This window comes from Neophocaena asiaeorientalis, unplaced genomic scaffold, assembly GCF_003031525.2.
Source record: "Neophocaena asiaeorientalis asiaeorientalis breed wild unplaced genomic scaffold, Neophocaena_asiaeorientalis_V1.1 scaffold67, whole genome shotgun sequence".
Lineage (NCBI taxonomy): Eukaryota > Metazoa > Chordata > Mammalia > Artiodactyla > Phocoenidae > Neophocaena > Neophocaena asiaeorientalis.
The window spans coordinates 4,470,506-4,494,804 of NW_020173731.1; the positions used below are offsets into that span (position 1 = coordinate 4,470,506).

The following is a 24,299-nucleotide window of genomic DNA, read 5'->3' on the forward strand; positions in this document are numbered from 1 at the left end:
GGGCACAAAAGGGGGAGGGCCCCGTACCCAAAAAAAAAAAAAAAAAAAAAAAAAAAAAAGAATAGAACTGAACATATAAAAATTTGTTTGGCAAAAGCTATCACACACAACTCTGAAATATGTATATGTACGTGAATATAAAAATATATGTGTACATATACATGTATATATGCAGGTTTGTATATGAATGGAAGTAGGTATTATGTATGCATTGTAATATGTATGTACATAAATGCATTGCGTTTCCCAACTATAGCAGCTGAAAGAGCCTAAAAGCAAGCTACCATGAGCTTATCTACTGCCCAGGCAGTCGTCTCTTCGTCTCTGTGGCAGCCAGAGTCCAGCCAAAAAATGGAATCCACACAGCAATTTGAACAGGAAAAGTCTTACAAAGAATTATTAACTATTTACACAAGATTAACTACTAAGAAGGAATAAAACAGAACTATAAGGAATATCCTAGGGTGGAGAGAGAAAACCAAAGGCAGTACTTGTAAGGGGCGCCTCGTCCCCAAGGCTGGACTTCAGATCTCATGGAGACTGTGGCTGCAGCACACTGGGTAAGAGAAGTTAGCTGGGCTGCCCGAGCCACACCTGTTCCATAGTAGGAGGGCCAAAGTCGGTGCACAAGGAACTGCAGGCTGGAACTGACAAACAAGAAATTTTGCTGTGGTGTCAGCAGGCCAAGGGTGGAAGGCAGGAAGCCCCAGACAGGAACGGGCAACAAAATTTGCTAGAGGATGAGCACACTGGGCAGCCCACACACGCACATGCCACTGGCAACACAGCAAGCAGGAACAGAAGTACACCCAAATCCTATCTCCCACAGGGTCCCTCCAACACCCTCTGCAGATTAAGTTTATACATGCCAGTTGGAACAGTAGGTCCAATAAGGTAATAAAAGGTTGATTTGGAGCTAAAATGCAATAAATTGATAACTAACATAGTTTCTAAAATCATTCCCCACAAAAAGCAACCAGGGCTCTGTGAAAAGACAGCTGATTCCAGGGCTGGAGCATAATAAATTCAAGATGAGCAATGAACATCTTCTTATGCCTAAAAGTAAGAAGTACTTTTAAAAAAAATTTTGATAGGAAGAAGTTACAAGGACAGAAAAGCCAGAGTAAAAGGTCTCCTACTGGTCAAAACTAGGACAATCTGAGCATCAAAATAATTAAGTACATTAATGAATTCTAAACTATTAGGGGAAAAAAATAGGTATATGTGTCCAAATAAATAATGGATAGATGGATAAATATACAGACAGATACAATACACAGACATATAGCTGTATAGACAGATAAACAGATACAAGTAAAAAGAAGAATAGTTAACAAAGATACACAGATAAAGTGAGAAGGGAGGATAATCATTAATGTGGAAGGGGTGCTGGAACTGGAAAAATCATTATTTTGTAGCCATCATGCAAACATTGGTTCATGCAAGAATCAATGGATGCTAAATCTAAGAGGCAATTTTGTAAAAGAGCAGGATATATTCATGATCTTAAAAGTTTTGGAAGAAAGGAAGGAAGAAGGAAGGGAGAGAGGGATGGAGACATGGAGGAAGGGAGGAAGGTGAATATATGCGATAGTCTAAAAAATGACCCCAAAGATACCAGGTCCAATTTCCTGGAACTTGTAGATGATACGTTATTCGGACAAAGAGTCTTTGCACTTTTGATTAAGGATCTTGAGATTATCCTGAGTTATCAGGGTGGGCACTAAATGCCATCACAAATGTTCTTATAAGAGAGAAACAGAGAGAGATTTCACAGAGAAGGCAATATGAAGATGAAGCAGACAGAGGTTTGAAGATGAGGGCTTTGAAGATTGACATGATGCTGGCACAAGCCAAGGAACATACCCAGTCACCAAAAACTGAAAGAAGCAAGGACCATATTCTTCCCTAGAGGCTCTAGGCCCTCCTGACGCCTTGATTTCTGCCCAAAGATACTTATTTCAGACTTCTGGCGCCCAGAACTGCAAGAAAATAACGTTCTATTGTTTTAAGCCCCCACAAAAACAATCCTTCCTTTAATTTCTCTCTCCTCTCACATTTTACTAAAAGCAGCAAGAAGAAACCACACCATACTTATTAAACACTCTGGTTGGAAATCTCCTTAGCTACATTACCCTCTTCTTTGGTACATTTTCTACTTTCCAAATAACTGTATGCAACCATGTGGCTAGACTTTCTGCAACTACATAAGAAGGATCCACTACCTTCCTCTAATTTCCAGTAACAGTTACCTGATTTTCCTGCAAACCCTCACCTGCAGTCTTATCAATGACCATGAAGCTTCTATGAACAGCTTCTTCAGGACACTTCAGGCCCTCACACTCTCCTCAAAGCCCACGGCTCATTCCAAAGCCACTCTCCACATCTTTTGTTTTTTGTCATAACAGCACTCTACTTACAGGTTAAAAAAAAAAAAAAATCTATTAAGTAGTCATTGCTATGTAACAAACTACCCCCAAACTTAGCAGCCTACAACAATAAACATTAGTATCTCACACAACCTCTGATAGTTAGGAATCCAAAAGTGGCTTGGCTGGATGGTTCTAGCTCAAGGTCTCTCATGAGGCTGCAGTCAAGCTGTCAGTCAGTGTTGCAGTCGTCTCAAAGTTCTACAGGGACTGGAGAATCTGCATCTAAGTTCATTCACATGGTTGTGCCAGGTGTCAGATGCCTGCAGGGTGTTGGCTGTTGCCCTCTGTTCCTCTCCATGGGGGCCTAGTCATAGGCTGCATGAGTGTCCTTACAATATGAAAGCTGGTAAACCTCAGAGCAAGTAATGAGAGAGAGAGGGAGGGAACATCCCCAAGAGAGAAGCCATGGCCTTTACAACCTAATCTCAGAAATGACATACTGTCACTTTTCCTTATGCTACTGGTCCCAAAGACCAATCCCTGGGAAGAGAAGACACCAATGTGTAACTAGCAGGAGAGGAGGAGGAGACTGTCTATCACAAAAGGCATGGTCCAAATATTTAGCAAACTAGCATGCAGCATGGATTTGACTTACCTATGTAGTATAAGAAAAAAAGACGCTATTAAAACTACATTGTCCTAAATGTAAGGCCAGACACTATAAAACTCCTAGAGGAAAACAGGAAGAACACTCTTTGACATAAATCACAGTAAGATCCTTTTTGACCCACCTCCTAGAGAAATGGAAATAAAAACAAAAATAAACAAATGGGACCTAATGAAACTTAAAAGTTTTTGCATAGCAAAGGAAACCATAAACAAGACCAAAAGACAACCCTCAGAATGGGAGAAAATATTTGTAAATGAAGCAACTGACAAAGGATTAATCTCCAGAATATACAAGCAGCTCATGCAGCTCAATATCAAAAAAACAACCAACCCAATCCAAAAATGGGCAGAAGACCTAAATAGACATTTCTCCAAAGAGGATAGACAGATTGCCAACAAACACATGAAAGGATGCTCAACATCACTAATCATTAGAGAAACGCAAATCAAAACTACAAATGAGGGCTTCCCTGGTGGCGCAGTGGTTGAGAGTCCGCCTGGCGATGCAAGGGACACGGGTTCATGCCCCGGTCCGGAAGGTCCCACATGCCGCGGAGCGGCTGGGCCCATGAGCCATGGCTGCTGAGCCTGTGCGTCCGGAGCCTGCACGTCCATAATGTAAATGGATACAGCCACTATCGAGAACAGTATGGAGGATCCTTAAAAAACTAAAAATAGAACTACCATATGACCCAGCAATTCCACTACTGGGCATATACTGTGAGAAAACCATAATTCAGAAAGAGTCACGTACTACAATGTTCATTTCAGCTCTATTTACAATAGCCAGGACATGGAAGCAACCTAAGTGTCCATCAACAGATGAATGGATAAAGAAGATGTGGCACATATACACAATGAAATATTACTCAGCCATAAAACAAAATGAAATTGAGTTATTTGTAGTGAAGTGGATGGACCCAGAGTCTGTCATACAGAGTGAAGTAAGTCTGAAAGAGAAAAACAAATACTGTATGCTAACACATACATATGGAATCTAAAAAGAAAGAAAAAAGGGTTCTAACGAACCTAGGGGCAGGACAGAAATAAAGATGTAGAGAATGGACTTGAGGACATGGGGAGGGGGAAGGGTAAACTGGGACAAAGTGAGAGAGTGGCATGGACATATATACACTACCAAACGTAAAATAGATAGCTAGTGGGAAGCAGCCACCTAGCACAGGGAGATCAGCTCGGTGCTTTGTGACCACCTAGAGGGGTGGGATAGGGAAGGTGGGAGGGAGACACAAGAGGGAGGGGATATGGGGATATATGTATATGTATAGCTGATTCACTTTGTTATACAACAGAAACTAACACAACACTGTGGAGCAATTATACTCCAATAAAGATGTTAAAAAAAGTTTTTCAAAAAACTACATTGTCACAGTAGTCATCACAATTAAACTTAGAGAACAAAATGTGATTCTGGCATACTACCTAACATAATAATGAACAATATTCACATAGTCATAATAATACAAATGTTACACATGATGTCTATTAAATTGCAGATTTGAAAATCATTCTACAGATTAAGTACTGAATCTTAATAATGATTATTGAACAGAATACAAATACTATCACCTTTGACAAATGTTAAAATACGCTGAGTGGTGAAAGGGGCTAAAGAGGTAAAAGAAAGGACAAATATGCTCTTAGATTCATCTTACAGAGACAAATGGTATTGTCCATAGTTATGGAACAAGAAACAGAGATGCAGTCAACAGAGGAACTAAAAATATTATGTAATAATACAAGGGAACATGGTAAGTCAAATTCTTACCTGCCAGAGTAAAAAGTCAAAAACATGTCATAAGCTGTTATGTCAAAGAAAAAAAAAAGGTATAAACTTACTATTATGGATATGGAATACACACTCAAGAAATGAAAAATAAAAAAGATAAAAGTCAGTTCTCTCTAGAAGCAAAACTGGGAGGAAGATGGGTAGAGTGGAAAATTACAGCTTTTTTTTTTTTGAGTATTTGTCTTTCTCCATCTGATTTATTTCACTTAACATAATACCCTCTAGGTCCATTCATGCTTTTGCAGATGGCAAGATTTCATTCCTTTTTATGGCTGTGTAGTATCTGATTGCATATATATACACCACATCTTCTTCATCCATCCATCTATCAATGGCATTTAGGTTGTTTCCATATCATGGATTTTTTAAATAATGCAGCAATAAACAAAGGTCTGCATATATCTTTTCAAATTAGTGTTTTCATATTCTTCAGATAAATACCCAGAAGTGAAATAGCTGGATCATATGGTATTTCTATTAAGTTTTTGAGAAATCTCCACACTGGTTTCCACTGTGGCTGCACAAATTTACCTTCCCACCACCACTGTATGAGGGTTCCCTTTTCTTCACATCCTTTCCAACACTTTTGATAATCACCATTCTAATGAGCATGAGGGGGTACATAACTGTGATTTTGATTTGCATTTCCCTAATAATTAGTGATGTTGAACATCTTTTATGTGCCTGTTGGACATCTGTATGTCTTTGGAAAAAGATCTATTCAGATTTTCTGCCCATTTTTTAATCAGGCTGTTTGGTTTTCTTTGTTGTTGAGTTGTATGAGTTCTTTATATATTTTGGATATTAACCCTTTATCAGATATACAATTTGCAAGTACCTTCTCCCACTCAGTAAGTTGTCTTTTTATTTTGTTAATGGTTTCATTTGCTGTGCTGAAGCTTTTTAGTTTGATGTCATCCCATTTATTTTTGCCTTTATTTCCTTTGCCTGAGGAGACATATCCAAAAAATTATTGCTAAGACTAATATCAAAGAGAGTACTGCCTATGCTTTCTTCTAGGAATTTTATGCTTTCAGATCTGACATTCAAATCTTTAATCCATTTTGAGTTAATTTCTGTGTATGGTATAAAATAGTGGTCTAGTTTCATTCTTTTGCATGTGTCTATCCAGTTTTCCCAACACCATTTATTGAAGCGACTTTCCTTTCTCCACTGTACTTTCTTGGTTACTTCATTGTAATTAGTTATCCATATATGTCTGGGTTTGTTTCTGGGCTCTCAGTTCTGTCCCATTGATCTGTGTGCCTGTTTTCTGCCAATAACATGCTATTTTGATTAGTACAGCTTTGTAGTATAATTTGAAATCAGGGAGTGTGATATCTCCAGCTTTGTTCATTTTTCTCAGGATTATTTTGGCTGTTCTGGGTCTTTTGTGATTCCATACAAATTTTAGGATTTTTTTGTTCAATTTCTGTGAAAAATGTTGAGATTTTGACAGTGATCGCATTGAATCTGTAGATTGCTTTAGGTAATATGGACACTTTACCAATGTTAATTCTTCCAATCCATGAACATGGGATATCTTTCCATTACTTTGTGTCTTCTTCAGTTTCTTTCAACAATGCCTTACAGTTCTCAGCGTACAAATCTGTCACCTCCTTGGTTAAGTTTATTCCTAGGTATTTTATTCTTTTTGTTGGGATTACAAATGGGACTGTTTTCTTAATTTCTCTTTCTGCTAGTTAATTGTTAGGGTATAAAAATGCAACAGAGTTTTGTACTTTTATTTCCTACCCTGCAAATTTACTATATTCGTTTAATATTTCTAATAGTTTTTTGGTGAAATCTTTAGGGGTTTCTATATATAAAATCATGTCATCTGCAAATAGTGACAGTTTTACTTCCTTTCCAATTTGGATGGCTTTTATTTCTTTTTCTTGCCTAACTGCTCTGGGTAGGACTTCCAATACTATGTTGAATAAGAGTGGCAACAGCAGGCATCCTGATCCCACTGATAGAAGAATACCTTTCAGTTTTTCACCACTGAATATGATGGTAGCTATGAGTTTGTCATATATGGCCTTTATTATGTTTAGATACGTTTATGTTTAGGTACATTTCTTCTGTACCCATTTTATTTTATTGAAAGTTTTTATCATAAATGGATATTGAAAACTGTCAAATGCTTTTTCTGCATCTATCGAAATGATCATATGATTTTTATCCTTCGTTTCATTAATGTGGTGTAGAACGTTAATTGATTTGCAGACACTGAACCATCCTTGTATCCCTGGAAGGAATGTCACTTGATCTTGGTGTATTATCCTTTTAATGTATTGTTGTATTCAATTTGTTTAATATTTTGTTGAAGATTTTTGCACCTATGCTCATCAGAGATACTGGCCTGTAATTTTCTCTTTTGTGTGTTGTCCTTATCTGGCTTTGGTATCAGGGTAATGTTGGCCTCATAAAATGTGTTGAGAGTCATTCCCTTCTTTTCAATTTATTTGGAAGGGTTTGAGAAGGACAGGTATTAAATCTTCTTCGAATGTTTCACAGAATTCACCAGTGAAGCCATCTGGTCCTGGACTTCTGTTTTTTTGGAAGGTTTTTGGTTACTGTTTCAATCTCTTTACTAGTGATCAGTCTATTCAGATTTTATATTTCTTCATGTTTCAGACTTGAAAGCTTGTATGATTCTAAGAACTTATCCAATTCTTACAGGCTGCCCAATTTGCTGGCATATTTGTTCATATCAGTCTCTTATATAATCCTTTGTATTTCAGTGTAACTTCACCTCTTTCATTTCTGATTTTATTTATTTGAGCCTTCTCTTTTTTCGTAGTGAGTCTAGCTAAAGGTTTGTCAATTTTGTTTACCTTTTCAAAGAACCAGCTCTTAGTTTCACTGATCTTTTCTTTCATTTAATTCTCTATTTCATTTATTTCCACTCTGATTTTTATTACATTCTTCCTTCTACTGACTTTGTGCTTCATTTGTTCTTTTCTTCTAGTTCCTTTAGCTGTAAGGTTAGATTATTTGAGATTCTTCTTGTTTCCTGAAGTGGGCTTATACTGCTATAAACTTCTGTTTTAGAACTGCTTTTGCTGCATCCCACAGATTTTGGTACATCTTATTTTCATGTCTTTTTTTGATTCCTTCATTGACCAATAGCTGTTCAGCAGCATGTTGTTTAGTCTCCATATATTTGTGACCTTTTCCAGCCTTCTTGTAGTTGATCAATCTTCTTAAAGAGACTTGATATTTGTCCCAACATATGGTCTATCCTTGAAAACACTCCATGTGCACTTGAGAAAAATGTGTATTCTATTGCTTTTGGATGGAATGTTCTGTATATATCTATTTAATAAGTCTAGTCTAATGTTTCATTTAAGGCCAATATTTCCTTGTTGACTTTCTGTCTGGATGATCTATCCATTGATGTAAGTGGGGTGTTAAAGTCCCCTACTATTATTATGTTGCTGTCAGTTTCTCCCTTTACGACTGTTATATAATTGCTTTATATATTTTGGTGCTATGTTAGATGTATATATTATTAGTAAATGTCATGTCTTCTTGACAGACTGTTCCCTTTACCATTATATAATGACCATCTTTGTCTCGTTAGTTTTTTGACTTGAAGTCTATTTTTGTCTAAGTATGGCTACACCTGCTTTCTTTTGGCTGCCATTTGCTTGGAGTATCATCTTCCATCTCTTTACAATGAGCCTGTATTTGTCTTTAGAGCTGAGTATCCCAGAGGCAACAAATAGTTGGGTCTTATTTTTTAATCCATCTGGTCACTGTTTCTTTTGATTGAATTCAATCCATTTACATTTCGGATGATTAGTGACATATGAAGACTTAGTACTGCCATTTATTTATCATTTTCTGGTTGCTCTCTATCTTCATTGTTTCTTTTTTCTTGTGTTTGTGTCTGTCATTTTAGTTTGGTGTTCTTGGGGGTTTTTTTAAGATTTTTTTATTTTTAATATTTATTTATTTGGTTGCAGCTCACCAGCTCCTTAGTTGTGGCATGTGGACTCTTAGTTGTGGCATGAATGTGGGATCTAGTTCCCTGACCAGGGATTGAACCCAGGCCCCATGCATTGGGAGTGCAGAATCTTATCCACTGCACCACCAGAGCAGTCCCAGTTTGGTGTTTTTCTGTGATGTTTTGCTCAGTTTTCTCTTTTTTATGTTTCATGTTTCTGCTCTAGATTTTTTGTTTTGTGGTTATCATAAGGTTTGTATAAAACATCTCATAGATAAGATAGTCCTTTTTATGCTGATAGTATCATATCTTCATTTGCCTATACAGTTCCATCCTTTCCCTCTTCCCCTTTTATGTTTCTTTTTCCCCTTTTATGTTTTTGTTGTCACATATTATCCCTTATTATGTTGTGAGTTAATTACCAAGTTGAAGTAGCTAGTTATTTTTAATGCTTTTTTTCCCTTTAATCTTTATGTCACAATTGTGTTTAACAACCTATTCTGCCACAGAGCTGTACTTTCTGATTCTATTTATCACCTTACTCGAAGTTTTGTGTACTTTTGCATTTCCATTTCAGGTAGAAGAGCTCCTTTCAACACTTCTTATAAGACAGGTATAATGGTGATAAATTGCCTTAGCTTTTGTTTGTGTGGGCAAGCCTTTATTTCTCCTTCACATGAAGGACGACTTTGCCAGATAGACTATTCTTGGCTGACATTTTTTATCTTTCAGTATTCTGAGTATGTTATCACACTCTCTCCCAGACAACAGAGTTTCTGATGAGAAGTCTGCTGAAAGCCCAATGGGGGGGTACCTTTGTAGGTTATTATCTTTTTTCCCCTGGCTGCCTTTAAAATTCTTTCCTTATCATTGACTTTTGACAGTGCATCAGCGGGATCACATGCCCTGCTGCATGGTCCCCTGTGGCTGCAGGTGCCATTGCAGCTGGAAGGCCAGAGTCATGTGCACTGCCTCCACTGCTGTTACCACATTCCCTGGGGCTGTGGACTCAGTCACCATGGCCAGGGGCTGGAGTTGCAGGTACCACCTCCACTGTTCCCCTGGTTCCACCTCCTCTATGTGCTCAGTCCAGTCACCTTCAGATGTAAAAATGTGTGGATCTCTTCAGCATCCTGTTCTGTTAGGCAAAGGAAACTTTGTTGAGTTGTTCTACTAGTTATAGACTGAAGGGGAAAGAAGGGATCATCTCATGCTACCATGATCCTGATGCTGCTCTCCAGGAAACTACTGCTTTTTATTGAACATTCTTCTATTAGCTTTGTTTTGTGCTTTGTTTTTCCGTTTTCTTAGGTATACCTGCATTACTTTGACTTCTAAAGTTATTCCAATGTATAAAGAATACTGATGTTAAAATTATTTGAAAATAATAATGCAATATGCAACAAAAGTCACAGAAATATGCATACCCTTTGACCAAGCAATTTTGCTCCCAGGAATTTATCCTAATTAAATAATTGCACATCTGCATTACAGTGTACAAATAAGAATATTAAGCAGTGTTGTTTATAATAGCAAAAAAACTAAAAATAATATATGAGTAAAAGGTTGGTTAATAAATCATGGTATATACAAAAACCGAAATACTATGCATCTATTAAAATTAATAATGTAGATTCTTTTATTGATACGAAAAGACAATCACAATATACCACTGTATGAAAAAGAGGTTTCAAGACTACATTTAGCAAGACTTCAATTTTGAAGTTTAAATGTACAGAAAGGTAAAGAAGCATGTGCATACTCATATGTACACACAAGCACAAGCACACACAGACACACACACACAGAATCTAAAAATTATGCTAAAATGTTATACCATCTAGGAAATGGTATTAAGGTTGAATTTTTATTTTAAGTAGTTTTCTGTATCATCTGAGTTATTTGCATATGGTACTTTATAACCTGAAAAAAAAACTGTCTAGTTTGAAAAATAACATCCATATACTTTGACTCTACAACTCCACATGCAGAAATTGATTTTTAAAAAATAACAGGATGGGACTTCCCTGGTGGCGCAGTGGCTAAGAATCTGCCTGCCAATGCAGGGGACATGGGTTCGAGCCCTGGTCCAGGAAGATCCCACATGCCATGAAGCAACTAAGCCCATGCTCCACAACTACTGAGCCTGCGCTCTAGAACCTGTGAGCCACAACTATTGAGCCCGCATGCCACAACTACTGAAGCCTGCATGCCTAGAGCCTGTGCTCCGCAACAAGAGAAGACGCCACAATGAGAACCCGTGCACCACAACCAACAGTAGCCCCCACTCGCCACAACTAGAGAAAGCCAGCACGCAGCAATGAAGACTCAACACAGCCAAAAATTAATTAATTAATTTTAAAATAAATAACAGGATGAATGTAAAGCTGTCCATACAAGAAAATTTATGGTAAAGTTATAGAAAAAACAAGAAATAACATTCTGTACTCTATTGGTCAAGGTACAGTCAAGGGATTAAAAAACATAGCAATTATTTTAACAAAGAGAATTTTTTTAACAAAGAGAATTTAATATAAAAAAAAAGTAAACTAAGGGCTTTCCTGGTGGCGCAGTGGTTGAGAGTCCGCCTGCCGATGCAGGGGACACGGGTTCTTGCCCCGGAGCAGCTGGGCCCGTGAGCCATGGCCGCTGAGCCTGCACGTCCAGAGCCTGTGCTCCGCAATGGAAGAGGCCACAACAGTGAGAGGCCCGTGTACCGCAAAAAATAAAAGAAAAAGAAAAAGTAAACTAAGTAAGTGAAAACAAAGGCAAAAAAAGGAACACCAAAGTATCAAAATAACAGAAAATAACAAGTGTTGGCAAGGAGGAAGAGAAACTGGAACCCTTATGCACAGCTAGTGGAAATGTAAAATAGAGCAGCCACTAAGGAAAACAATATGGTGGTTCCTCAAAAAATTAAAAATAAAATTACCATATGATCCAGTAATTCCACTTTCAGTATATACCACAAAGAATTAAAAGCAGGAATTGAACTGATATGTGTACACCCATGTTCACAGCAGTATTATTTTTAATAGCCAAAATGTAAAAGCAATCCAAGTGTTCACTGATGGATGAAAAAATAAACAAAATGGTGTCTACACACACAATGGACTATATTCAGACACAAGAAGGAAATTTTGACACATGCTATTGATACAACATAGGTGAATCTTGAGAAATTATGCTAAGTGAAATGAGCCAGTCACAAAAGGACAAATACTGTATGATTTCACTTATATGAGGTGTCGATCCACAGTTGGTTGAATCCATAGATGCAGAACCTGCAGATCCAGAGGGCTGACTACACAACACCATTTTATATAAGGGACTTGAGCATCCACAGATTCTGGTATCCACAGGGCGTCCTGGAACCAATCCCCCACAGACACCAAGGGACAACTGTATAAGAATAATTCAATGTCACCCATGTTCCTACAGGGTTTTTCTATTTGCTTCATCAGTCAGAGTTTGAGTTGTTGTTCTGGTGCTGTTTTTTCATGAAAGAAAGGAGTAAATGCATTCTGAGTTAACAAAACCACAGCAAGAACATGAAAAAACAGGTGACCTGAAAGGTCTGCAGTTTGGCCTGCCATGTTCCTCTCGGTGGCACTCGGGCTCACGCGGCCTGCCTCACCACCCAGTGGGGAAGACATATAAGGAATGTGCCTAAGACAGCTGTGCAGAATGGAGCTGGAGGAGCCTTACTTGTGCAGAGAGATACTCCTGAGAATAACCCAGATACTCCATTTGATTTAACACCAGAAAACTATAAGAGGATAGAGGCCATTGTAAAAAACTACCCAGAATGGCATAAAGCAGCAGCTGTGCTTCCAGTCCTGGATTTAGCCCAAAGACAGAATGGATGGCTGCCCATCTCTGCTATGAACAAGACTGCAGAAGTTTTATAAATACCTCCAATGAGAGTATATGAAGTAGCAACTTTTTATACAATGTATAATAGAAAGCCAGTTGAAAGTATCATATTCAAGTCTGCACTACTATACCTTGCATGCTTCGAAATTCTGACAGCATACTGGAGACCACTCAGAAAAAGCTTGGAATAAAGGTTGGGGAGACTACACCTGACAAACTTTTCACTCTTATAGAAGTGGAATGTTTAGGGGCCTGTGTAAATGCACCAATGATTCAAATAAATGACAACTACTATGAGGATCTGACACTTAAGGATACTGAAGAAATTACTGATGAATCCAAAGCTGGCAAAATCCCAGAATCTGGGCCAAGGAGTGGACGATTCTCATGTGAATCAGCCAGAGGTCTTACCTCTTTGACTGAACCACCTAAAGGACTTGGCTTTGGTGTGCAAGCAGGCCTTTAATTTATATTCAATAGCAAATATGTCACTGGAGAAATAAAATAGGAATCTCCTATCTTAAAAAAAAAAAAAGAACATGAAAAAACAACTTCAGTTGCTTGAGGCATGATAGGAATTATCTTAATAAGGGGCTTCTGACTTCATGGTACAGTGTTTCAGTGTTCAGTATATATACATAATTAGCTAATCATCACTTTTCAAAATCACAATTTCAAAATAATCACTTACCAAACACTATTCCTTTAGCAAATGGAGGAAACAATTCTGAACGTCGAAATAAGTTTTTGTGAATTTGCCATAGTTCTTTGTGTAGTTTCTTAAAGTCACTGTATCTCTTCCATACAATTATCTAAAGAGAGAAGATAATTAAATGTGTAACTCACAGTGAAACCATAGATATCTGAAAAACAAATAATCTTTTTATTCAAGTGCTCAAAATTGTCATGCAAAGGCAAACATATATGTTCTAACCAATATGGTTAACTGTCTAAAATTAACTAATAATATTTTATTTAAAAATATAAAGCAGCAATTCTTCCTCAAACTGTTCTGTTTGGCTTTTTAAATTTCATTTTAAACAAGTACTATTTTCTTCATACTGGAAAAATATCAACCTGGTACAAAAAAGGCTTACACTACATAAAATGTCACTTAACCTCTTCAAACATTAATTACTATTACCCTGGAAACGAGTTAGATGTCAAAATATATATTCATCTCAAAAACAGCATGTTTATAAACACAAAGTCGTTTAGACAATTTTTAAACATAAAAAACATACTCAGCACTTGCCTAAAAGAATAATCTGAAAAACACTGGAAAAAAATGGCTTTGTAGCAAATAATTAACCTAAACTTTTGCATTTCATAAACCTCAATAAAAATAGTAACAAGATTTCTGGAGGCAAGGTAAATCCTGATCAGAATACCACTAAAATTAGGATATTTCAAAAAACAAAATAACAATCATTTAGATTATACAACATGTAAAAGTTTACTTTCATTAGTTTAAATTATTGTCTAAACTTATTTAGATTAAATTAGAAAGAAAAAAACACTTAATAAAAAGAATTTGACACATGGCCTTGATGTCGCTGATTCAGCCCCTCAGTTGCCACAAAATAGGGTAAAACTGAGTTTTTAATTCCATTACCTGGTATATTGGGGCCTTTACTTCTGAAAAACCTAATTATTTCACTTCTAACAAACTCAATAGTGTAATGCTAATAAGCAAATCTTAGGCCAAAGAGGTAACCAAGTGTGATTTAAGAGACTTGTCAAAAAATCTACTCCTGTATATAAGAAATTCTTCACTAAACTCTGCCATACTATCAAAAATTCTACCATGATTACTAAGTGTCTTGCTTTAATAAAAGGAGACTTGCTTTTAATCCTAGGAGACTAGTCAGACTATAATACGAATTAATTTAAACAAACTGCTTCCTCCTTATCCTTCCTTTTATTCATTTACTTGACAACAAAAATAGTCATCAAAACAAATATTTTCATGAGCCTACTTTATGCTAGGCACTGTGTTGGCACAAAGGATGAAGAAATGAGAAACAAACTCCCTCCTTTAAAGAGTTCCCTGTCAAATTAGGAAGAATAAGCCAACACAATAACTACATCACAAGACAGCATGATAAATGCTTAAAACAACAGCTCAAGCGTATTATGGAAGGAGCACCTACACAAAGTACTGACTTAGGTGGGCACACTGAAGGGACATAATAGCTAGAACAACAACAACAAAAAAAGACAGAGAGAGAGAAGTGGTTGGGAATGAAGTATTTAAAAGGAGAGTGAGATGCCAAATATAATTACTAAAATTTTGGCTTTTGCAACTAGATAAATAGTAGTGTTATTCCCTAAGGTAAAGAGCAAAGGAGAAAATGCTGTTTTGAGGTAAGAACGAAGTTCAATTTTAGACATATTTTATTTAGGTGCATGTGAGGCATTTAATTGGAGTTGTCCAATAGAAAAGACAGGTTTGGAGTTCAAGAGCAAAAACTAAACAAGAGGTATTAACTGGGGAGTCATCGGGAGAGAGGTGGTAATCACTCAGAAAACATTTCTCAGCATTTCTAACAAGATGAGGAATCTAACAACTGAATGATGGGGGTCAGGCAGAAGTAAAGAAGAAACCAAGCACAAAGTAAGTATTTAAGAAGCTCAGCTATGCCATGACACATGACACCTGGATGGAAGAAGAGATTTTATTTTAAATGGAAGTAAACAAGACAAATGCTGACAGCAGAAAATCAACAGTTCCAGTAAAAGACAGAGTAAGAGGAACTGAGAGAGCCAAACCAACACTCGAAAAGTAGAAGGTCTCAGGACAGTGAGATTACAAGTGATTTTAATTTTCATATCTTGCTTCTCTGTAGTTTCTAATTTTGATATTTGTCACGGGAAAATAGTGTTATTTTTATATTTTTTAAATAGATCAAATTACGGTGCTACCACACTTGCCAAGGGCTTAAGGGGGAAATGGGTGGTGGGCTCATGACAGTAAACTTTTTTTTTTTTTTTTTGTCTGTGTTAGGTCTTTGTTGCCACGCTGGGGCTTTCTCTAGTTGCGGCGAGTGTGGACTACCCTTCGTTGCGGTGCGCGGGCTTCTCACTGAGGTGGCTTCTCTTGTTGCGGAGCACGGGCTCTAGGTGCGTGGGCTTCAGTAGTTGTAGCACGTAGGCTCAGTAGTTGTGGCATGCGGGCTCAGTAGTTGTGGCTCGCGGGCTCTAGAGCGCAGGCTCAGTAGTTGTGGCGCACAGGCTTAGCTGCTCTGTGGCACGTGGGATCTTTCCGGACCAGGGCTCGAACCCGTGCCTACATTGGCAGGTGGATTCTTAACCACTGCGCCACCAACGAAGTCCTCATGACAGTAATCTTACATAAGGGAAATGCAATCCTTAAAGCCATTATAAACCAGACATGAGAACTATTCAAAAGACTGAAGCTCATGGAAACAATTAAATCTGCAGATAAAATTTATATTCTAGAGTCCGCCTGCCGATGCAGGGGATATGGGTTCGTGCCCCGGTCCGGGAAGATCCCACATGCCATGGAGCAGCTGGGCCCGTGAGCCATGGCCGCTGAGCCTGCGCGTCCAGAGCCTCTGCTCCACAACAGGAGAGGCCACAACAGTGAGAGGTCCGCGTACAGCAAAAAAAAAAAAAAAAAATTTATATTCTAGTTAGGGTCATTTTCAGATGAAGTCAGAGTAACTTAAAGGGCAAAAGTTAACAATTGAATCACAATAAGAATAATAATACCATGGCATATAAACCAGTAGATAGTCTGTCACAGCAAGAATTAGAGAATCTGTGTTTCTTCACCATGCCCTAATTTATTCACTCGTATATTCCTTATTCTGGACTCTAAGACCGTAGAAGTGAAATACCTAAGAGCAAATATAAACCCTCAAAAAAGGCAGGAAATCAAAGCATCCCAAAAATGTCACCATCTACTGCCTCCTTTTCTTCTTACTCCTTTTGAGCTTGGACATTTCTAGAAATCTTCAACATGTAAATGTGAACAAAAGCACATGTCCATTACATCAGCAAGTATGGATGTCTATAACTGGACTATACAAAGTCCCAAAAGATACATGTAAAACATATTTTTTCTAAAAATCAATTCTTTCCTATCAGGAAAAAAAAAGTTATATTAACAGCTATTGCTCTGCAGAACCAACCCTGCAGAAATTTCCTATTTATTATAGTTACTCTGAATAAAATTCCTCAATTAAATATTAGTTCAGTGACAATCATAATAGACTACAAATTTAATAAAAGCTTAATTTTCATTAAAAACACCGCCTTAAATACTTTTTACATAAAACAAATGCTTTCTTTTCAGATAATTTCTCTTAACGATACCCAAAAAATTTAGATCTTTTACAAAACCACTCAATTCAATTAACTTTGTCCTTTTTACTCTCATATAGTATTTAAAACTAGCTGGATCATCTTTTCCTGTAACATCACTACCATACTATCTGCTTACAGATTTTCTTTCCTCCCCTTTTGAAGAGCTTTTTCTTTCCCTTGACCATTTCCAAATGTGCTCAAATAGCTTTTCTAAAACTATTTTATTTATGAAATGACTTCAACGTTAGAGATTTCTGACATGATACATAGAAAGTTCTATTCTGATTCTCCTTTCCCACATTTCCCCAGTGAAATTTACTACCTAGAGAGAAACAGAGCTATAGGTTACTGTTTTTTTTAAAGGTTGGGGGAGGAGGGCACAACATCTCCATCTTTTTCTTTACCTTCTGCAAGTGTTCAGAGCAGTGGTCCCCAACCTTTTTGGCACCAGGGACCAGTTTCGTGGAAGACACTTTTTCCACGGACTGGGGGGGGAGGGAGGGGGAGACATGGGGGGGTCATGCGGTAACTCGAGCAATGGGGAGCAGCAGATGAAGCTTTGCTCGCTCACCTGCCACTCACCTCCTGCTGTGTGGCCCAGTTCCTGACAGCCCACGGATCAGTACCAGTCCGTGGCCCAGGGCACTGGGGACCCCTGCTCTAGAGAATCTACTAAACAAGAAGCCCCATTAACTATTGCTGTCCCCCTTAAGATTCACCCATGCTGCTCTTAATAAATAAAAATTTAGAGGGAATTTTTAAAAGATAAAAAGAAAAAACTATCCTGGATAATTTTAAATTATTTACTCCATGTGAGTGTTTTGGCATCCTTAGAAAGAAAACAGAGCTATCTGGTAGCATGCACCAAGGGGTGTGTGTGTGTGTGTATAAAAGAGCCAAATTTCTCCACTTTTATAAGGATACCATATTATTAGCCCTATACTTGCTTAGACAAGCAGTATATCTACTGATCTTCAATAGCACTTGTGAAGCATGACTAAATTCTAAGCAATAACTAAATGAATCTGTTAACAGAGAAAGGAAGTGAAAAAAAAAGGAAATAGAAACAAATTCTAGGTGGTAAAATTCCTCTCCTAAATAAGAATTCCAATGTTTAATTAAATGAAATACGTGGGAAACCAAAAAAATGTTGCTATAACTTCAAGGTTATTTATACTTCAAGAAGCAAGCTAGACAGAAGACATTCTTTTCAAATTTTTATTCCATTTCTAACAAAGGACCATGCAATCATCTAACTAAAGGACACTTACAAGAGTTTTCTGATGAATGGTTCACCAACAGTTGTTATTATAAAAGATATTTCCCCAAAAAAGGATTAAGGAAATGGCAGAGAGTATGTTCATGGATAGGTTGGTTCAGGATTCTCCCTGGAAAAGGGGAACATCAAGCTACAAACTACAGCACAGCAATCACTACAGCACAGAAACACAACCCATTTTCAATTCTAACAGAGTCGTAAATTTTCAAAAGCAGAATAGCCTGGTATTGACCATTAATTCAACATAATTAATAGAATTCTAAGGAATAGTTCATACTAATCAACTGACACTTAAGTAAAAACAGTACTTTATCAATCAAAGGTACAAGTTATTTTCACTGCCATTTTGAAAGGATAGAGATATATAGATACAGATCTAGACATAGATATAGATATAGCCTTTTCTTCCTAAATAACAATATTACAATATTCTCTTCCTGGCTATAGGTGGGGGGTGGGGTGAGATATCTTAAAACCCCTAAGGAAAAAGTATGAAATCATTTTAAAATGTGTCTTTTATTGAACTCTTTTTAACAACAGGACAAAAACAAGTATCAGATCAGATATAGCAAGTAATGGTAATATATAAAAGTTAAAATATTATCTAAATATGTGTCACAAATTCAAACCAACCAGCAGCAAACAATCAACTTAAATCTATGAATCAAGCCAGGTATGTACAGTAAGGAGTAGTGGGGCTTGTGGCTAAATAGATAGCATATAGCCCACCTGAAGACATTAAAATGCAATTAAAAAAATAACTTGCAGAATCAAGACTGCCAATTTACAACATCTGTTTTAAACACTTTAGTAGGAAGAAAAAAATATATACATATATATATGCTCTTCTAATCCTACTGTAAATAAACAAGGACCAAAATGAAAGTAAATTTTAAAATGTTAAAAAAAAGCTAACTCCTCACAGTTAGGATTCCTAAAGGATATATAACATGGATAAAGTAATTATAAATAGAGAATTCCACAGTTTTAAGCAAAAATATAACAAGCTGTTATTTCAGAAAGAGGGAAATAGTCTGTAAAAGAACTACAAAATTTTAAAAAGAAACATCTACACCCAAAGCTGTTTTCCAACATGCCAACTCAGTATAAAAATGAAAGTAAATGGAAACACATAATTTATTATTATGATCTTTAAAATTAGTACTAGTTACCAAATACTTTCTTTTTTTTTTTTTTTTTTTTTACCAAACAGGCATGATTTTGAAATAGGTAAAGAGGGGCCCTTAACTGATACTGAAATCTTATGAGTGGTAGTTATCAGAAAAATTATCACATTATTAAACGGCACTATAATTCCTGAAATTCTTATTTATATAACTTAACACCTACTGAAACTTAACATGTACTTAATAGGTCTGAAATGAGACACTTCAGCTATTGTTTAATGAATTGCAGACAATCTCCAGATAAACATACAAATACAAAAACTGACATACAAATAATTGTTTCCTCAATAAAGCATTTAAATTTTTGTCAAATACATAAAATAAAATTTTCATATGGATAAACATGTTACCTCCTGGACATCCTCTGGATTTCTTCGTGAAACAACCTAAAACAAAGCATACACATAAATCATTTCATTACTTTCAACAGAATTTGTATGAAAAATTCAATTTGCTTAAAGAAAAAGAAATACTATATTATATCACTTACACAGGAGTCAGTTATATAATAACTTCGGTATCTGAAACACATACTAAAAAATTAAGCAAAAAGGCAACTAAAATAAAGTCCACATGCTAAAGTTCATGTATTATTACATTCACAAGAGAATACCTCATGCTTTCCCTCTTACTTGACATAATTCTAACAGCTTGTCTATCCCCCTTTCCAGCCTACATATAAATCAGAAGCATAAAAAGCAGCTGCACCTGGACAAAGTATACAAAAGGATAGCACTGCTTTTTTTCTTTTTCCTTTTTTTTTATTTTTCATTTTTTGGCTTTTTTTCTGTATTATTTCTTACAACTGTATGTGAATCTACAATTAGCTCAATAAAAATTTCAAGTTAAAAAAAAAAACAGCAACCACAATGCTCCCATACACCACTATCTGTTAGAAGTAATCACTGACCTCCTAATGGTGAAGAAGAAAACAAAAGTAACCCGTAAAAAATTATATACATCATCCTCATCCTTAAGGAGCTCCTGGCTGAAGGCATAAAACAGTAAACATGATAAGATGGCCATACTGTAAGTACAGACTGAGATAGGAACAGGGATGCGGGTGCAAATAAGACAGACAGAAAAGGTCAGGGAAAATATCAAAGATGAAGGATGAGGGGGAGGAGAGGATTCCAGACACAAGAGAAGGAATGCTGGACAAGCTGGAATGCAAGGAGCTTTAGGGTCAATTGCGAGCTGCATTTTACAGTTAAATTCAAATTTAAATTCCTAAGACTGACTGCATATGGGCCTTTAAGGTGTGATTGGCACCTGGCATCATCCCTTACTATCCTGCAAGGCCCTAGGACCTAACCCCATTACCTCTTGGACCCCCACCCCATCTTTCCACCCACACAGATCTCTCTTCCAGGAGGTCAAATTTATCAAGTGCATCCCCACCCCTACCTGAGGGCTACCATGCTCACTGTTCCCTTTGCCTGAAATGCTTTTCCCCTCAGTATTTTCATGGGTTGTTCCTTCATCTCTTTCAAATCTTTACCCAAATGTCAATTTCTCAGCGAGGACTTTTCTGTCCTTCCTATTTAAAATACAGCTCTACTCACACCTGGCATTCTCTATCCTTTTCCCCTGATTTATGGTTTTCAAAATATTATGCTATGTATTTTACTTGTTATCTATTTTGTAACCTGTGTGTAGGCAAGGACTTTTGTCTATTTTGTTCACTGCTATACTCCCCTGGCCAGTAGCTGACTTGTGGTAAATATTCAGTAAATATTCAAGGATTACATTTTAAAAATTATATACATCATTTGGGGACAAATAATCCTATCAATATTCCCTGAGCAAGCCAAAAAGTCTAACACCATTTACAAAAAGTCTAACACCATTTACAAAAATTCCTCACAAAATTTACAAAAAAGAAGAAGGTTGGGTGCTTAAATCATCAAACAGCATTGTAGAGTAGGAAAATCTCACATTAGATACATAATACCCTCTACGCAAACATAAAAATCATGAATTTGATGCTACAGTATGTATTTTGCAGACACAAACAAAAAGATACATCAAACATATTAAAATGGTTGCCTGTGGATGAGAGGAAAAAAGTCCTTGATGACTGGTGACAATGAACTGGGAGATTACAATCAACTCAACACTACTCCTGAGGTCCAAAACAAAAAGTATACTATTTAAAGTCAGACAAACCTGGGTTCAAATTATAGTTGCTCCACTTACAGGTTTGGTCTCCTCTGTAAAATGAGGATAATACTCCCTAGGTTTGATCTCCTCTGTAAAATAGGGATAATAGTCCCTGCCTGGCCTGGCTGTAATTGACATCAAGTACGAACAGAGCAAGAACTCCATAATTAAAAAGTCATCTCCCTCTCTCTCTTACTAGAGAATTTAACACAAGAATGCTAACAGAGGGACTTCCCTGGTGGCAGAGTGGTTAAGAATCTGCCTGCCAATGCAGGGGACACGGATTCGAACCCTGGTCCGGGAAGATCCCACATGCCACGAAGCAACTAAGACCGTGCGCCACAACTACTGAGCCTGTGCTCTACAGCCTGTGAGCTGCAACTACTGAGCCTGCGTGCCACAACTACTGAAGCCCACACGCCTAGAGCCCGTGCTCCACAACAAGAGAAGCCACCACAATGAGAAGCCCACGCACCGCAACAAAGAGTACCCCCACTCGCTGCAACAAGAGAAACCCCGTGCACAGCAATGAAGACCCAACACAGCCCAAAATAAATAAATAAATTTTTAAAAAAGAATGCCAACAGAAAAGGTTTTCAATTTCTTGCCACTCTATTCTCCAATTTTCAGGATATAAAATTTGGTGAAATCTCTTAGCAATTTTCATTAATTTAGAACAGTGCTGTCCAATAGTACTTTGTCTGATGATGGAAGGAAATGTTCCCTATCTGCACTGTTCAACACAGTAGCCTCTGGCCACATGCTTCTGTGTGGCTACTGGCACTTGAAATATGGCTACTGCAAGTGAACAACTTAATTTTTAATTTTATTTCATTTAAATTAAATTTTAAATAAAAGTAGCCACATACGGCTAATGGCTACCATACTAAACAACACAGATTTAAAGTAAGAGGTTAGAAAGGTAACTAACAACCATAGATTATTCAAATACTGGATTTTAGCTATTACTTTCAAATTCCAACCCTCCCTGAAAAAACTTTCCAAAAGTTTTTGGAAACACACACACCCTTCCAAAAGTATGGTGTGTTTCACATAATTAAATGATTTAATTTTGCCTCCTATAATTTTTTCTTATATTTTTGTAAAATGTGGTAACGAGAAGAAAGTTAGAGATAATCAATCCACTAATATCCACCCACCAAAAATAATCAACATATGATCACTGGCAATAAGATTTATTCAGCTGTTCCTTACATTCTAAGATGTACCTTTCTGAAATTTTACTAATTTCCTTAATTTACAACTCAATCATTTTATAAATATACTAAAGTACCTTGCTATTTTAAATAATCTTCTTTTACACATGCAAATGATCTTTTTGTGACAAAAGAAATTATTTCCTGGTTTGGTGTATGTATCAGAAGTATCACATTTTAGATTTTCCTCCGGTAAGCCATTACAGAAATCAAATATATGTGTACTGCAATAAGCAAAAATACATTAGTAATCCCCTAATGATATCCACAATTTTAAAACCATTTCATCAGAAATAACCAATCTGATTACGATTCCTCATCCACACTCTTACTGGCTCACATACTTCTGCTGTGTGCTGGGGCTACGATGGTGAGCAAAAGAAAAGTCCCCGCCTTCACACCTCCCAGAGCTCACAGTCTGGTGGTGTGCAAGACTGTAGTGTGCTAAGCAACAGAGTAAGAAGTGCTTCACCCTAGGTGCTTCCCATGATACTGAATGCTCACTGAATTCTCCTTGTCCAGACCACAGTGGCATCCCAGAAGCAGACAAGAACAGTTTAGTGACTTAAGACCTTCAATGTTTTCACAGTAAGTTACTCATGGTTATTACAGAAAATCAAAGCCTAAGTACTCAAACTACCTAAGTGAAGGTCTTAAATTATTTTTTAATATTTATTTATGTATTTACTTTATTTTTGGCTGTGTTGGGTCTTAGTTGTAGCACATGGGATCTTTGTTGCAACATACGGGATCTTTCACTGTGGCATGAAGGCTTTTCATTGCAGTGCAGGGGCTTTTCTCTAGTTGTGGCACGCCGGCTCAGGTGTGGCGCATGGGCTCCAGAGCACGTGGGCTCTGTAATTGCGGCACATGCGCTATCTAGTCATGGCTCACATGCTCAGTAGTTGCAGCATGCGGGCTTAGTTGCCCCGCGGCATGTGGGATCTTAGTTCCCGGACCAGGGATCAAACCTGCATCCCCTGCACTAGAAGGTGGATTCTTAACCACTGGACCACCAGGGAAGTCCCAAAGGTCTTTAATTTTTAAGCTCCCAAATGGAACTTCTCTTCACCCTCACATACTTCTCATATGAAAGGAGGAAAATTTACTTAGGCATAGTTCAGAAAATTAAGTCAAAAGCTATTTCCTGAGCATTAATTATCCTTTTCCCAAACAACATAAACAAAGCTTAGTGAAAATCATGTCTGGAAAGTAGAGGGCCTGATTCTCCTCTTTCCTCTTTGGTTTTTTTGCTTCTCTTTTGTAGGTTCTTCTTCCTCCTTCTACCCTTCTTCCTCACTCTACCCTCAGAGTGATTACTCTGTAATCACTCCAAGAATCAGTCCTAACTGCTTCTTAGCCTCTTTTTTAGTATTAAGAGAGAAAGTCCATATCCATGCTAATACTGTTCAAGGCACTGTGCTAGGCATGTGGTGGGGCGG

The 24,299-nt window shown here is 37.2% G+C and overlaps 1 protein-coding gene and 1 pseudogene across 3 annotated transcripts in view; one reads left to right on the forward strand and one right to left on the reverse strand.

Moving 5' to 3' along the window:
* RPS6KC1 (ribosomal protein S6 kinase C1) overlaps window positions 1–24,299 on the reverse strand; it is a 209,075-nt gene that overhangs the window by 166,054 nt on the left and 18,722 nt on the right. For all 3 annotated transcript variants that reach the window (XM_024751108.1, XM_024751107.1, XM_024751106.1), the window contains exons 2-3: window positions 19,828–19,863; window positions 13,371–13,491 (exon numbers count right to left, since the gene is read on the reverse strand). In XM_024751108.1, the coding sequence (XP_024606876.1) occupies window positions 13,371–13,491; window positions 19,828–19,863 (157 nt within the window). The remainder of the gene's footprint in view (window positions 1–13,370; window positions 13,492–19,827; window positions 19,864–24,299) is intronic.
* LOC112403566 (NADH dehydrogenase [ubiquinone] flavoprotein 2, mitochondrial-like) lies at window positions 12,398–13,145 on the forward strand (annotated as a pseudogene).